This window comes from Pelobates fuscus, chromosome 2, assembly GCF_036172605.1.
Source record: "Pelobates fuscus isolate aPelFus1 chromosome 2, aPelFus1.pri, whole genome shotgun sequence".
NCBI lineage: Eukaryota > Metazoa > Chordata > Amphibia > Anura > Pelobatidae > Pelobates > Pelobates fuscus.
In genome coordinates this window covers 149090747-149106635 of record NC_086318.1, presented here as the reverse complement: position 1 = coordinate 149106635, position 15889 = coordinate 149090747, and the positions used below count along the sequence as shown (strand labels likewise).

At 42.1% G+C, this 15889-nt stretch overlaps 1 protein-coding gene across 1 annotated transcript in view; it reads left to right on the top strand.

Annotated features, from left to right (window-relative positions):
* The first annotated feature begins 13812 nt into the window (after positions 1 to 13812).
* SLC51A (solute carrier family 51 member A) overlaps positions 13813 to 15889 on the top strand; it is a 28801-nt gene continuing 26724 nt past the window's right edge. The window contains exon 1 of the mRNA XM_063442816.1: positions 13813 to 13949. Within this exon, the coding sequence (XP_063298886.1) occupies positions 13915 to 13949 (35 nt within the window). The 5' untranslated portion in view covers positions 13813 to 13914. The remainder of the gene's footprint in view (positions 13950 to 15889) is intronic.

Here is a 15889-nt window from a genome sequence, read left to right as displayed (position 1 = left end):
CTGTACTTAACTCTGCACTCAAAAATAAAGAATTAAAAAAAAAAAAAAAAAAAGAATGGCATGTGCCATATAACATATTAACACAATATAATATTTAACGTAACTCGTCCTTGCCAATTCGTCCCACTGTTAATCCCGAATCCTCCTGGGGGCTGTCCTACCCCCTCATCCTAACCACCAATGGGCCTCCAACTTGACCTTACCATAGAACAATGCCAACCACTAGCCGGCCTTTAGCTCAGTGGGCATGCCCGTTTATCCAAACCATGTATCAGAGGTTAGGGGAGGGATCAGCCCCAACCTTCTTTCTTCCCCATGTGTTCCTGATCCAATCCCGATTGGCAAGGACCTTGCCCGCCAGCTGCAACAAGAAATACGTTAACATCACAAAGAGCAGCATCTAAGCTAAAGTGCAGTGAGGGAGGGAAGCTGTTACCATGCCAGAATTTTAAAATGGCTGAGGTAAGGGGGCAAAATGCTCTACCACACCCTGCTTTTTTGGTTGTACTGTATTGATTGATTGTTTTTAATATTGTGGTCCCTGAGGAAGTCCCATATTGTGTAGAAGGGACGAAACGCGTAGGACCATCTTTTGTATTTATTTTATACATTTTTATATATTATTTTTTCAACCTTCACCCGGAGTCCTGTACTTGAGTGGAAGTATTCTGGGGAATCTCCCAGGCCCCCCATGTCATCAGGGGAGGCACCATAAATGCCTGAATCATACACGATCCTGTGAGTGCATTTCAAGTTGCGCAGTGTTATAATTGTATAACAGTATTACACTATATTTCTTTTGTATATTTTCATTTAGATATCAGCCGGTTCCCTCGTTGTGTGTGTATATATATTCTTGTGGTCAAGTAGATTGCCAGCTGGGAGCGATCTGAGGGAGGCTGTATTCACATACTATTGATAAGTATCCTTATCTATAAGTGTATCTGTATAAGGTATATTTCTTTGGTCTTTTTTTGGTCTACCACACCCTTAAGTTATGCTCCCCGCAGAGGTGTAGCGTGGGGGGTGCAGGGGGGCCGGCCGCCCCGGGCGCAACATCAGGGGGGGCGCCAGGGGCGTATTAGCCGCGAGGCAAACAAGGCATTTGCCTTGGGCGGCATTTTCCAGGGGGCGGCAAAAAAAGCCGCCCCCAAATGCCCAAGGCAAATGTCTTGTTAGCCTTGCGGCTAACAGACATGCCGGCGGGCTGCTAGGCTGGGCGGGCGGCATTGGTGGGCGGCCAGCGAGGGAGCACTTCCTCTGAGCTGTCTGCTCAGCTCCTTCGCGCGCCGCAGAGTGAGGCTGGGAGCCGGAATATGACGTCATATTCCGGCTCCCAGCCTCACTCTGCGACGCGCGAGGGAGCTGAGCAGACAGCTCAGGGGAAGTGCTCCCTCGCCAGCCTGCCGCCCGCCAATGCCGCCCGCCCAGCAGCGACTGGACCACCAGGGAGGACAAGAACCCCCCTCCCCCCCAGCATTTCCAAAGGTAAGGATGCTGGGGGGGTTACATTTAAAAAAAAATATGTTAAAAATGTGAGTGTGTGTGTATGTCTGTTAGTGTGTGTGTCTGTTAGTTTGTGTATGTATGTCTGTTAGTGTGTGTGTATCTGTTAGTGTGTGTATGTGTCTGTTAGTGTGTGTGTGTCTGCTAGTGTGTATGTGTCTGTTAGTGTGTGTGTGTGTATGTATGTGTGTGTGTGTGTCTGCTAGTGTGTATGTATGTCTGTTAGTGTGTGTGTATCTGTTAGTGTGTGTATGTGTCTGTTAGTGTGTGTGTCTGTTAGTGTGTGTGTGTGTCTGTTAGTTTGTGTATGTATGTCTGTTAGTGTGTGTGTATCTGTTAGTGTGTGTATGTGTCTGTTAGTGTGTGTGTGTGTGTGTGTGTCTGCTAGTGTGTATGTGTCTGTTAGTGTGTGTGTGTGTGTGTGTATGTATGTGTGTGTGTCTGCTAGTGTGTATGTATGTCTGTTAGTGTGTGTGTGTCTGTTAGTGTGTGTATGTGTCTGTTAGTGTGTGTGTGTGTCTGTTAGTGTCTGTGTGTGTGTGTGTCTGTTAGTGTGTGTGTGTGTGTGTGTCTGTTAGTGTGTGTGTGTTTGTGTGTGTGTGTGTCTGTTAGTGTGTGTGTGTGTGTCTGCTAGTGTGTATGTGTATGTTAGTGTGTGTGTGTGTGTATGTATGTGTGTGTGTCTGCTAGTGTGTATGTATGTCTGTTAGTGTGTGCGTGTCTGTTAGTGTGTGTATGTGTCTGTTAGTGTGTGTATGTGTATGTTAGTGTGTGTATGTGTATGTTAGTGTGTGTGTGTGTGTCTGTTAGTGTCTGTGTGTGTGTGTGTGTGTGTGTGTGTCTGTTAGTGTATGTGTGTGTTAGTGTGTGTGCGTGTGTGTGTCTGTTAGTGTGTGTGTGTGTGTCTGTTAATGTGTTTGTGTCTGTTAGTGTGTGTGTGTGTGTGTGTCTGTTAGTGTGTGTTTCTGTTAGTGTGTGTGTCTGTTAGTGTCTGTGTCTGTTAGTGTGTGTGTCAGTGCGTGTGTTTGTGTCTGTTAGTGTGTGTGTTTCTGTTAGCTAGTGTATGCGTATCTGTCAGCGAATGTGTGTGTGTGTATTTAGAAGGCGGGGGAAGGGTTGGGTGGGGGTGGCAGGGGAAGGGTTGGGTGGGGGTGGCGGGGGAAGGGTTGGGTGGGGGTGGCACGGGCGGGAAGGGGGCGCCTGAGTTTTGTCCTGCTTAGGGCAGCACAAAACCAGGATACACCACTGGGGAGCTCTCTGCCCCTGCCTGGCTCACTCACTCTCTCTGCAGTGCTGGCTGTGCGAATCCGATCCGAGCCTCCGGGTCGCCACCCACTGTGGAGGGGGGGGGTGCCAGGCGTGCAATGCGGTGGGTGCAAAGAGACAGTGAGGGACTATCTGGGGGAGGGACAGTGCAGCGGCCGCACAGCGCAGCTCTGAGCGCGGGAGAGAACCACACCACACCAGACCAGCCCAGGCAGCAGCAAGAAGAAGCTGGCAGCGGCGGCAGGTGACACAGGCCAGAGAGGAGAGAGGGAGCCAGTGGTGACAGACGCTGCAGGAGGAAAACCTAGGAGGACCTGGAGGAGAAAACCTAGCCTGCTGACTGCTGTGATCGGGTCCGGGACAGCCGGTGAAAAAAAAGGTAGGAGTCAGGACTGACTGGAGTAGTACTGGGCTCAGTGGGCTGGCTGTGTAGTGCTAGCAGAGCATCTCCCAAACTGAAGTTTCTTTGGGATGTTCCCGGTCTGCAGGTCAAGACTGGCATGTTGAGCTGACCAGATGGATTGAAGTTTGGTTGGTTCAACAGTGACGAGACAGATTTCGATCCATATGTAGCTGCTCCAGCTCAACATAAGTTGATGTAAGCTAGTGGGTCTAGGCCTAGCAACCTTTAATTTATTTTTATTTTTTTGCTGAAAGAGTAAGGCAATAGGCATGAAGGTGAATAAACATTATGTTAAGAGTAAATAAATGGTTATACAATGAAGGGGTGCTAAAAGTGCAGCAAGGCAAGACAGTGATTTTCTTTTTTCTTTTTTTTTAGAATTTTAGCAGAATACTACACCATATTATATATATATATATATATATATATATATTTATATATATATATATATATATATATATATATATTTAATAGCATGGCCCATGCTAGGTTACTACATTTGTATATTTGTATTCATAGACCTGCTGAAAATGTGGAGAATGTGTAATGCATGTTCGCACTCAATAAAGTGTTGGAAAATAAATTTGTATTTAGATGCATTTTACTTTAATTACATAAGTATTTTCATAACAAACAATACATGTGCTTGGGGGGTAAGGGTTTCTTTAACTAATCTAGTGGAAGAGACTCGAGTACTAAAATCCACGGGTTAGGGGGCGCAAATTACTTGCCTTGCCCCGGGTGCTGACAACCCACGCTACGCCACTGACTCCTCGCCCAGTTACACCTACACTTTCCCACACCCACACACGCCTCTTATCCAGCCCGACTTTCTGAAATAAGGGAAATCAAGAAACAGCTGCGTCAACAATTCAAGCACATGATCTGCATCCTTATTTTGTATAGAAAGACATGAGTTCAGAGAGTTCAGCATAAAAAAAGACACCACAACAATACGCGTCAGTTACTTGGATATGTGCTGTGGCAAACCACAGTTAACCAGAAAGCAGGTTTATATTAAACCTCTCCAAAGTTGTTTAACAAAAAACTGAGGGAGTTCTCCCTTAGTACCATAACAACTACAATGAGCAGTAGTTGTGGTTCTAACAGTATCCATTAAACAATTTGCTATTTGGTGAGCAATAGTTTCTGGTCTATTTCAGATAATGAAATATTATATGTATCAGCAATCAATTCAACACTAGAGTGAAAAACTGTATTTTTGGTCAGGAAATTGTTTACAAACAAGAGAATTGCTGAGTTTAGGTCAAAAATGTCAAATTGTTAGAAATCCCAACTCATATGTGACCAGTTCAGGTATTTTACGATTAGATTGACACTTCGTCTCCAATCTTTACAGTTTACATGTTAACAACATCTTAACTCCCTTTGAGCTTTAAAATACTATCAGCCTAATTGATTTTGTGATCTGTTTCTTGCCTTTCACAGCCTAAATTGATTCTGTTTCTACATCCACTATAAACAGGTTTCTGTCAGTTTAGTAAACTGGCTACAACTGCTGTTCCTGCCTACATCTCGTTCTGGATGACACACAGGCCTTGACTTTCAACAGTCAGACTTGCTCATTATCTAGTAACAAACAAAAAATTCCATTCCAGGTAGGATAGCAGAGGTGAAAATGTCAGGTCATTGTCCAGAAGGATATGTGAGGAGCCTACTCACATTATAGCCCTTGGAAAATTAACCCTTAAGAGCATCGGTGCCCAAAAGGTAAATCCCCAGATGTTGTAGAACTACAACTTCCATGATGCTTTGGGTGCCTTAAGAATGACAAAGCATTATGGGAGCTGTAGTTTTAAAACATCTGGGGATCTACCTTGTGGACAACCTTGCTTTAGAGTGTGATGAGTTCTTATCGTATCTTACATTCTAATAATGACTTTTTCTCTCCTGGGGGATAGCCCCCAGTCACTGGCCTCTATGGTATTTCCCTGAAGACTGAAGTATCTAAGGCTGACTCTGATGTTGTCAAGTGACTGTAGGATGAGGTAACACAGTGCTCCAGAGATTCAGTAGCTGTCCAGCTGCTAGTCATTTAATACAACAAGCAGCCGTTGGCTGCTTGTTATTTAGTGGACATGCCCTACATTGCAAGTGGAGGGATGGGGAAGGTTTGAAAAATCATTTTCACGCTGGCTGATATTAATATGTCCTTGACAAATGTCCTTGAAGTGTCAAATCTGAAAATTCAAATGCAAGGTATAATATTGATTTTTTTTAAAATCTAGATTATTATTTGATGCAAAAGGTATTGGTTCCCAATAAGCCTTTAGTTTAAACAGATTAAAGGGTTATTGGGAGCTGATAAATATTATTGGGAGGAATGCAAAATATGTGTTTGTATAATTCTATATATCTGGACTTGTAAAGAACCATATTATTAAATAGTATTGCTATATTATCACTGTTTTAGCTAACGAACAGGAATGCCTGGTTGGCATTTTACATTCAGATGTTAAACAGTTTTCAAACTGTATAACCCAAAATTGGCCCCCCAGCGTCCAACAACTCTGCCTTCTCTCTTCTTTCCTCCTGGCCACCGTCCACTCCAGTAAGGTTTGCTTCGAGGCTACTGATGGGCTGACAGTGTTAGCCAGGAGGAAGGAATAGAGGAGACAAAGCTGTCTGGTACTGGAAGATTAACTTTGGGAATTAAATAATTAGAAAATGGTTTAACCTGTAAAGCTATGATGGTGCTCAGACTCTCGTGCCCCCCATAACAACTTCATAAAGTGGGGTTGTAAATGTTCCTTTAAAGATATTTTCATATCAGAAAGTTAGTGAATACAAAGAACAGTAATAAGATATGCACATTACAGATTGAAATAAGAGTAGTTTCTGTGCTTAATGGGATACTATTAGCACCAAAACAACTTAAGCTAAATATAATGGTTTTGGTGTATAGATCCTGCCCCTGTAGCTCAATGCCAAATTCTCTGCCATTTAGGAGTTAAAAACTTTTGCACCCCTAGATCACACCTTCCCTGCATGCGATCTACACAACTTCCCTCAACCTTTCCTGTAAAGAGAGATCTAATGTTTAGGTGTCCTTTGTTGCACAGTGTGTACAATTTAGAATTTCATATCTGCTGCTCTAAAGTTCCATTAACAGAGCAGGAGATACACAATTTTAAAGTAAACACACTGTGCTGTTACATATTTTTGTATTTAAGCTGTGTGACACAGTTATGGGAGGTGTGGCAAGGGCTGATTACACAGAAAGAAAGTGATTAACTACTAAATAGCAGAGAACTGAGCAGTAAGACTGCAGGGGCATGATTGTAGCGGAGCCCTAGTCCTGCCCAGGACTTTCCTCTGCTGGATCACCAAGAGTGTACATCAGGAACAGGAAATTGCCAAGTAAATAGCCCACCTCCTTCCCAGTAACTGGACGACACACAGTTCTGGTAGTACAACTATAGTTTATTCTGCCACACACGGCTTTTATGCACTGGCCCCTAGCATGTGGTTTTCACATCAAGAACACAGGGGTTTCTTCCTAAGAGCCTTTGTGTTTGAGACATAATTTAGCTCAAATTAGGATAACTCAATTATCTCTCAAATACAGAAACTTACATACATTTTTAACATACTCCAAAAATACACAAAAAGAATACAGGAACCCCACAAAATCATATTCCCAAATAGCCCCTATCTGAGCGCACAACATATGCAAAAAGCGCTCAGATCTGTTTGGTAGGATGAAAGTTCATGAGGTGATAGCCCAAAACAGTTCCAGAGTATTAGGCAGGATCGCCGGTCAGCTTTCAGGGGTTCCTGTGCGAACACCGATGAATGCTCCCCCTGACTGCTATAGAGCGAATGCTCCCCCTGTTCGGTAGATCCTATCTCCCGAACGTTGTTCTTCTAGTTGGTCGGAAAGTGGGACGGGCAACGATACCATCTTTGTCCGGGTTTACGGAGACGCAAGGGCGAAAATTGTTCCAGGCGTTTGACGACCTGCCTGTGTTCGGGAGACAAAATGGCCGCCATGCACTGGACCACATGCATTCGGTTATATGAATGGCGGTCACCCAGGGAAAGCCCTTAAGCAAAGGTGTCAAGTTGTTAATTTGTGGTTAACAGTCAGGGGAGGTCGTGTTCACTGGGGCATAACAAGGGGACCACACACCAGTCATTTGGGAGCCGACAAAGGGGGTATGAACAACAGAACACAAGGGAATAGAGTCTGCTACAATGATCTGTACACCAAAACTGCTGGTGCTTCTCAAAGCAGTATCCCAGTAGCAGTATCAAAGCAGTATCCTTGTAAGGATTTGCACATAAAGACCTTGTACAAACTTACTATATTGTTTTAGAAATATTCATTTAAAATTAGATTTACTACCATGAAATAATAATAATAATAATAATTGAACTAATGAAAATCGGGGCGCAGGGCCTGACCGCCGAGCCAGGCAGACGCATGGACTGTGAGCTCCACACTTGAATCGCCCAAATCGCCTACAAAATGGGTGTAAAGCCATAATACTGACTCACACTACGACCTACCAACACCCTGAAACTACCGGACAACCGCTGGTGCAATCTCGTACTTGAAAACCACGGAGTATTTACACGGTGGAACTGCGGCCCTGTATGGTCCTGGCTGGGAGTTACGGCCGAACTCCTTGCCGGCAACCCTGAAAGCTGAGCTGTGGGCAGGCCCTGTTTCCCCCCCTTTGAACCGGTGGGAGTTATCTCGGTCCCCACCACCGCAATACAGGTCACTCACCCAAGAATCGACACTTAACCGGGCAACGGAGAAGCACATGTTCAGCTATCCTCTGCAACAGACCCGGTGTCGAGATGGAGGGAAAACTTCTGTGCAACATTCGACGAAATCTGTACATGATTCTGGCAACACATCCAAGGTCGAACACAGCAGGATCTCCCACCTGATCAGCAACCATCTCCCAGTAAAGAAATCTGGGGCTGGAGTGCACCTCGGAGGAAGAAGGGAGAGAGCACTGCATTGCAGGCAGATAGTCGGCAGATAGCCGGTTACAGCCTATCAGATCTAGTGGAAGGGTATTTTGGCCCAGTTCTCATCCTGCTCAGTGCCCTGTCGTGGTTTCCCTTGTGGTTGTCCGAGAGTGCGTTATTGATTCTGGTAATTCTGGTTATTTGACTTTGGCATTGTTTTTGACTTCCCTGTTTTCTGGCATCCCTGACTCCTGGCTTTTCCTTATCGTTGTGTCTCTTTCTGTTTCCCTTGACCTCGGCTATTCCTGACTATTCTTTGGTACGTTAGTCCGGCCATTCTAAGCTCCGGTATACGTTACCTATCAGTCCTCTGTGTTATACAATTCTACGTGCTGGATCATTCTGTAATCCTGACATTATGACATGGCCATAGATCCTGTAGAATTGTGTAAGCACATAGCTGCTTGCGAAAGGAAACTAGAGGAGAATGATCACCGCTTGGATCAATTTGCCCAGGCTTTCAGTACGCTTCTTACTCGTACAGCGCATATGCAACCTGCGGCTGCTCCTACTGTCTCACCTCCGCCTTGTGTACCTCTGCCTATAGTATACAAGGCACTAACCATCTCTCTATCTCTTCCTCTGCATTTTGATGGTAATTTCCAAGAATGCCGGGGATTCCTTAACCAAATAGAGTATCATTTTGAGGCCTCACCGGGATCTTTTCCCACAGACAGAACTAAAATTGGTTACCTGATGAATCAATTAAAAGGTAAAGCTTTAGCTTGGGCCAATCCATTATGGGAGAGTAATAGGAGTGTGGCACACAATTACCAGGAGTTTATTACGGAATTTAAACTTACGTTTGAACCATTAGGCAGGGAGGAAGACACCTCTACTGCCCCGATGCATATCAGACAAGGGAACCGGTCTATCTCGGAGTATGCCATATAATTTCGTACCCTAGCTTCCGAGGTAGACTGGACTAATAGTGTGTTAATCTCTGCATTTAAAACGGCACTATCTGAAACTATGCTAGATGAGATTGCTGCAAGAGACTTACCCAAAAAGTTTAATGAATGTATCACTTTTGTCATGCAAATTGATAATGGATTGAGAACCAGAGAAGGTACTAGAAACAAGACCAGACACATGAATATGCCTTTAGCACCCTACTTCTCCAGACCTATTGTCCCTGAATTTCCTGTACAGTCAGAACCCGAACCCATGCAGTTGGGGGTCACTAGACTGTCAGAAGCAGAAAGACAATATAGGAGAAAAGAAGGCCTATGTCTATACTGCGGTAGAAAAGGACATATGAGAAACAATTGTCCCATACGTCCGGAAAACTACCGCACCTTAAGGGGACAGGTCTTAGGTGTAATGGAAACGTCCTCTGGAATAGATAAAAATAGGTTTCTCCTTGATATTTCTATTGCCTTTAAAAAGAAGAACTTTTCATGCAAAGCCCTGATGGATTCAGGTGCCGCTGGAAACTTCATCGACGTTCAGTTTGTTAAAGGTAATACTATACCTATCAAGGATAGACTATCACCCCTAGCTGTTGAAGCTATTGATGGGAGACCACTCTCACAACCATTGATTACCCACGAAACCTTACCCATTAATTTGTCCATTGGTGCCTTACATAAGGAAGAGATTACATTTCAGGTTATTGCATCCCCTTCCTGTCCGATCATATTAGGATTTCCATGGCTTAATAAGCATAACCCTCATATTGTCAATCAATGTCCACCCATGTCCTGCCCCCAGGATATTTTTCATTGGCTTAAAGAATGCCTTGTCTTCACAAACCACGCCCTCATATATTCTATGTCTATGCCCAGAACTGCGTCAACTATACTTTGTTATAACGGCTTGTTCCGTTTGTGCGTTTTTCAAAGTACCTCATAAACTCCCTTGTGGCTTGTTACAACCTCTTCCTGTTCCTGAGGTCCCATGGTCCCACTTGTCTATGGATTTCATTGTAGAACTTCCTAGTTCTAATGGTTATACCACTATTCTCATGGTTGTTGACCGTTTCTAAAATGGCTCACTTCATCCCTCTCAAGAAATTACCATCATCTCAAGATCTGGTACTGATCTTTATACGTGAGATTGTCCATCTGCATGGCATTCCTTACAATATTGTATCTGATAGAGGTTCTCAGTTTGTATCCCGGTTTTGGAGGGCTTTCAATAAGCAATCGGGGATTGAATTGTATTTTTCATCCTCTTACCACCCCCAGACTAATGGTACAGCTAAGAGGGCTAACCAGTCTTTGGAGTTATACTTGCGTTGTTTCGTTAATAGCACTCAAGACAATTGGTCCGAATTATTACCATGGGCCGAGTTTGCCAGGAACAATGCTGACCATGACTCCTCTGGGCATAGTCCATTCTTTGTTATCCTACTGTCCTACCAGCTCTTTTTTTCTGATACGGCTATGGCTTCCATCCGTGATACCTGGGTTAAAGTTCAATCTGCTCTGGGTACTGCTGCTGACCGTTTCAAGCATTTTGCTGATACACGTCGAGGTGCCAACCCTGTTTACCAAGTGGGTGAGACGGTTTGGTTATCTTCTCGTAACATCAAGCTCAAAGTTTCCAGCATGAAATTTGCTCCTAGGTTCCTTGGACCTTTTCGTGTCCTTCGTAGGATCAATCCTGTTGCATACTCTCTGGCCCTTCTGGCCTCCTTGAAAATTTCTAATACCTTTCATGTGTCCTTGCTCAAACCTCTTGTTTGCAATAAATATACTGTCTCAACTGTCCCTCCTCCTCCCTTAGTTGTTTCTGGACAGGAAGAGTATGAGGTCTCCTCCATAATTGATTCCAGGTTTTCTCGGGGCACTTTACAGTACTTGGTGGATTGAAAAGGTTATGGACCGGCCGATCGTTCTTGGGTTCCGGAATCTGATATACATGCTGGCCACAAGATTTGCTGTTTTCACGCCAAATTTCCTCTCAAGCCTGGTCCTGCCTGCCCGGTGGGAGTTCTTCAGGTGGGGGGTAATGTTCATCCGCTTATAAAAATGTGGTTAATGACATTTACTCTCCACACAGGAAAAATTGTGCCGAGCAGCAGCCAAATCCACAGAAGGGTTAATGCTGAGCAGCAATTATGCAAATGGGAACCTGGTAACTGCTCTGGGGTCAAAGGCCGGTTACAGCCTATCAGATCTAGAGAAGGGGTATATAGGCCCAGTTCTCATCTTGCTCGGTGCCCTGTTGTGGATTCCCTTGTGGTTGTCCGAGAGCGCGTTATTGATTCTGGTAATTCTGGTTATTTGACTTTGGCATTGTTTTTGACTTCCCTGTTTTCTGGCATCCCTGACTCCTGGCTTTTCCTTATCGTTGTCTCTTTCTGTTTCCCTTGACCTCGGCTATTCCTGACTATTCTTTGGTATGTTAGTCCGGCCATTCTAAGGTCCGGTGTACGTTACCTATCAGTCCTCTGTGTTACACAAGTCTACGTGCTGGATCATTCTGTAATCCTGACAGTAGGGGGGATGCCATGCCTCACATCTACCCTGCACCTGCCTCAAGCTACTCATCGGCTGGTTCCAGCGGCCTCCCTATGCGGGGCTTCGGATGAGGGTGACTATCGTGGACTCCTGCCTGCCACCTAAGAGGTCATACCTTTAGTGCACAACACCAGACACTCCACCTAACTGCTTTTTACTTGTACTATGCTGTTTTGCATCCTTTTTGCTTTCGTACACAAAGCATATATTGATCTCTGGATGATACTCAGTACTGGTGGTTACACTATATTTGTCCTACTCAGTGTGGTCAGCTAGCCTACCAAAGTAATTTCATTTGTACATCTTGTATTTTATGACACACTTGTTTGACTTACACCCGTCAAAGCTACACAATCAGACGACCTAGCTTGTATCTTATATGTTTTCCTCTTTGCCCCTCCTCTGATTATATATCCTACTTAAGCATAGAAAAGCTTCAGACATACCTTATTAACCATAAAAATGGTGCTGTTCCTTGCATGCCATGACAATGTTTACCCTGATCTATTTATTAGCTTGTACCTGCTGTTGTGGCAGCACAAGCATGTTTGTAATTCTAAGCACTGCAAAAACAATAAATAAATACAAATTAAAAACTAATGAAAATCATCATACAATCAGTGATACTTTCTTCAAATTGTTTTTCTGTACCTTCTTCATTAGAAGCTGAATTCATTGCAATGCCATAGTTCTGAAAGAGTTAAATGAGAATGTGAATTTTGTCAGCAAAAAGGTCACCTCAGTTACAATAAAACAGATAATGACAGATATACCTTTCATAATGTACTTTTCAGACCCTCTTTTTAACCAGATACAATATTTGAGAGGGAACACTGTGCTCCCTGACCATAATATCTGACTGGATTAGAGTTGCCACATAATATGCTTACAGTAATTTAAGCAGAACAAGCAGTAGATCACTGGCAGTCACTGACAGGCAGTACTGCCATTCGGTTCATGTCAGGATTATGTACATGTAAATTGGACGATCTAACATAGAACAGTCAGTACAGGGATTCTGCATACTGTATCATTGGCTGAGCTCCCAGTCAGTTCTATCATCTCCCAAACCTAATTAAGCATGGCAAATTTAGAGGAGTAATTATGCACAGATTCAAGGTAAAAAAAAAACTAAACTGGATAGATCCCCTTTTCTTACATATTTTTTATTTTATTTTGTACACACATTATCTCTTTTTCTCAGTTATTTACTATTAATTTTACTTAATTTTGTCATGTTGTAAAATGCAATTTGTATGATTATATAGAACCTGAGAAAAGTTCTATGTTAGAACTGAAACATTGACATATGGATTTTTTTTTTATGCAATAAAGAAGAATTTTATTAAGAATCCCAGATTGCAGGTATGATCTTTACTATGTATATAGTGTGTTGCTGAGCCCAATAAAACAGATGTCAAAGAGAGTATTTAAGCTGGAGTGCAGAGCTATTAGGATTAAATATATATATATATATATATATTGGAAAACAGGGGGCTGGCTGCACTCACCTGAATATGCTTAAATGGGGTGCTGCTGGGGGCCAATAAGTACAGTAAAAATGAAAATCCAGCGCACTCCCTTATCTACTAAACAGCTACTTTGGTGCTGACAGATTTTGCTAGTTTTATTAACCCCTTAAGGACCAAACTTCTGGAATAAAAGGGAATCATGACGTGTCACACACGTCATGTGTCCTTAAGGGGTTAAAAACACCTAATCTAGGCAAAAAATAATGGGGGTTTGGTTACACTATATGATCATACATTGCATAAGCCTGCCACAACGTCAATGTACCCCATCTTTGGCAGGTCCTACTCTTACAACCAACTGTCTACTAAATGAGCTACTCACTTGGGGAAATCCTTCCATCTCGAGTTCTCTGTGACAGGGAGGGGTGCAAAATATATATATTATATATTTTATATATATATATATATATATATATATATAAATTTTAAAAAATTCTGCAAGCTTGTCTTAATAAAAACTAATTATACAAAAAATATCAACTTTGATGTAAATAACTTCCCAAAATCACTCCCAGAAAAGTCCCCCTTTCTGTATATACTTCAAAGAGAAACTCTGCAGATATTAAATGTGTTTATTTATGAGGATCAATGCACTCAAGGTCCTGTGCACATTACCAGGCAAATAGTTGATGCTGAAGTTTAGGCACTTGGACTTGACAAAGTTCATCAGTGCACAAGGGCAGAGATTACCAGAGCTGTGGACAGCACAGAGTACAGCAGGAATCAGGAGAACATGGCGTCCACAGATGAACTTCTACCAGACCCAAGGTAGTGTAATATGTCTTCATTGTATGGATAGAAAAAAACATTTTTACAAAACTTTTTATAAATGAACAACTTTGGTCTGCTACTTTAATTAAAACATTATACATATATTTTATCACAATGCGATGTAAGACTGAACTTTCTATAGGGCTGGACTTCCAGTCTCGACTACCGCACAAAACAGAAATGGAATGATATGATTAGAGATTATTAGAGATATTTACCATATAGTGAAAATAATAGTGAAATATAGTGAAAACAATTTGACAAAAATAAACATATAAACCCCATAGAATAAGTTGACTCAGAGAAGAACAACATGGGATGCATTAACGTTTGGACTGATGTCTTATATTCGTCACACCAATCGTGACCAGTCTGTGATTATATTGTAGGCAGAATAGATTGAAGAATTGGTTGTTATCTGTCATCATAAACTATTATTGCTTGTTTTTACTATGTTACTCTGTATTATCTCTGTTGTGAATGTGGTCAACTTGTAAACCTGCTCTTGGAAATATGAATATGCTGTATTGGTCACTATGGTTCCAAAAGGTGACTTTGACAGACTGACAGACATACCCTACCAGACATGGTACAGATCTGTAGATTTTGTAGGATTAGTTTCAATTGTGTTTACAAAAAGCATTTAACTTATTATTTATTTGAATGAGAATATTCCATAAAGTAATTGTGAAATATATATTTTTTCCTCTAAAAATACGATTTTTTTTAATATATAAAGAAAGAGCACTTTCTAAATACCCGACAGTTTAATGAGAAATACACACATATCTTGATGATGTCATTTCCACTAATCATCTGTAAAATACGTGTGAGGAGAAATACTAATCCTAATAAATTGTGCTGCTGTCACATATTAAGTCACAGCCAAAGATAAACCAGGCAGTAAGTTGAGGCAGCAACTTGAGGCTACCAGCATATCTAACAAGGGCCTGTTCTACCTTCCTCCACCAGCTGTGTGTTTCGCCAATCTCACAGTAGAGGAAAAACTTTGCCACTCTGATTCCCGTAAAGAAACAAATCTCATCCCGCTAACATAGTTATTATATCACATTTAAATAATTCCTTTTTGCACTGTAGTGTGTTGAGAGGATGACAGAGAAATGCCACGTTCTCTCTCTAGTCTTCAGTAACCACAAGTCTCAGTCACTATTTGTAACAGCATTTGTGTCATTAAGTGTTTCCAGTATTGTATCAGACTTATACAAAAGACTAATTCTGTAACGAATTATGCTTAGTGCTTGTCTTTACGTGCAAAATATATACCCATTACAACACACTACTTAATGCTATATCAACAGTTATCATGTCATAATAGATACAAATTTGAGAAATGTGCCACCATTGGAGGTAAAATGACCAAACCCTTAGCATTATCAACATGGGTCACCATTATGTAAATTTGACAGGTGGAAAATCCAAAATTCGCATTGAATTGACTTCGCACTTTGATGAATAACACTTTTGTGTGTGGACTAAACAGAGGAAACAGCAGTGCGAAAAATTTGTCTCTCGTTTGTACTAATGTACTAACCAAAAACAAGCAGTATCACTGTTACCAAATCAGTTGAGTAATGTCTCTGAACTGCACAACTGACCCATGTCTGAAAAGTTTCCTTAGGCCCTTGGTTTCAACCCTGAAGGGTTTAGAGCTAAGGGAAATTGTATGTAAAATGTAACATGCAGTGCTTTATGTCCCTAAGTCCAGGGCTTCTGAACCTAAAGCCTCCCTAGCAATGCCATGCTGTTTGCACATAAATTATGGATGTGTTTTCACCATTTGAAATTGGGTTGGAATTTATTTTTCCTTAAATATTAATAGGCTTCGCAGTTTAAACAACTATGGACAGCCCAGATTGCTCTCTTACATTTACATTTAACAGAAATTTATAAGAAATGGCTTTTGAGCCATGCATTAA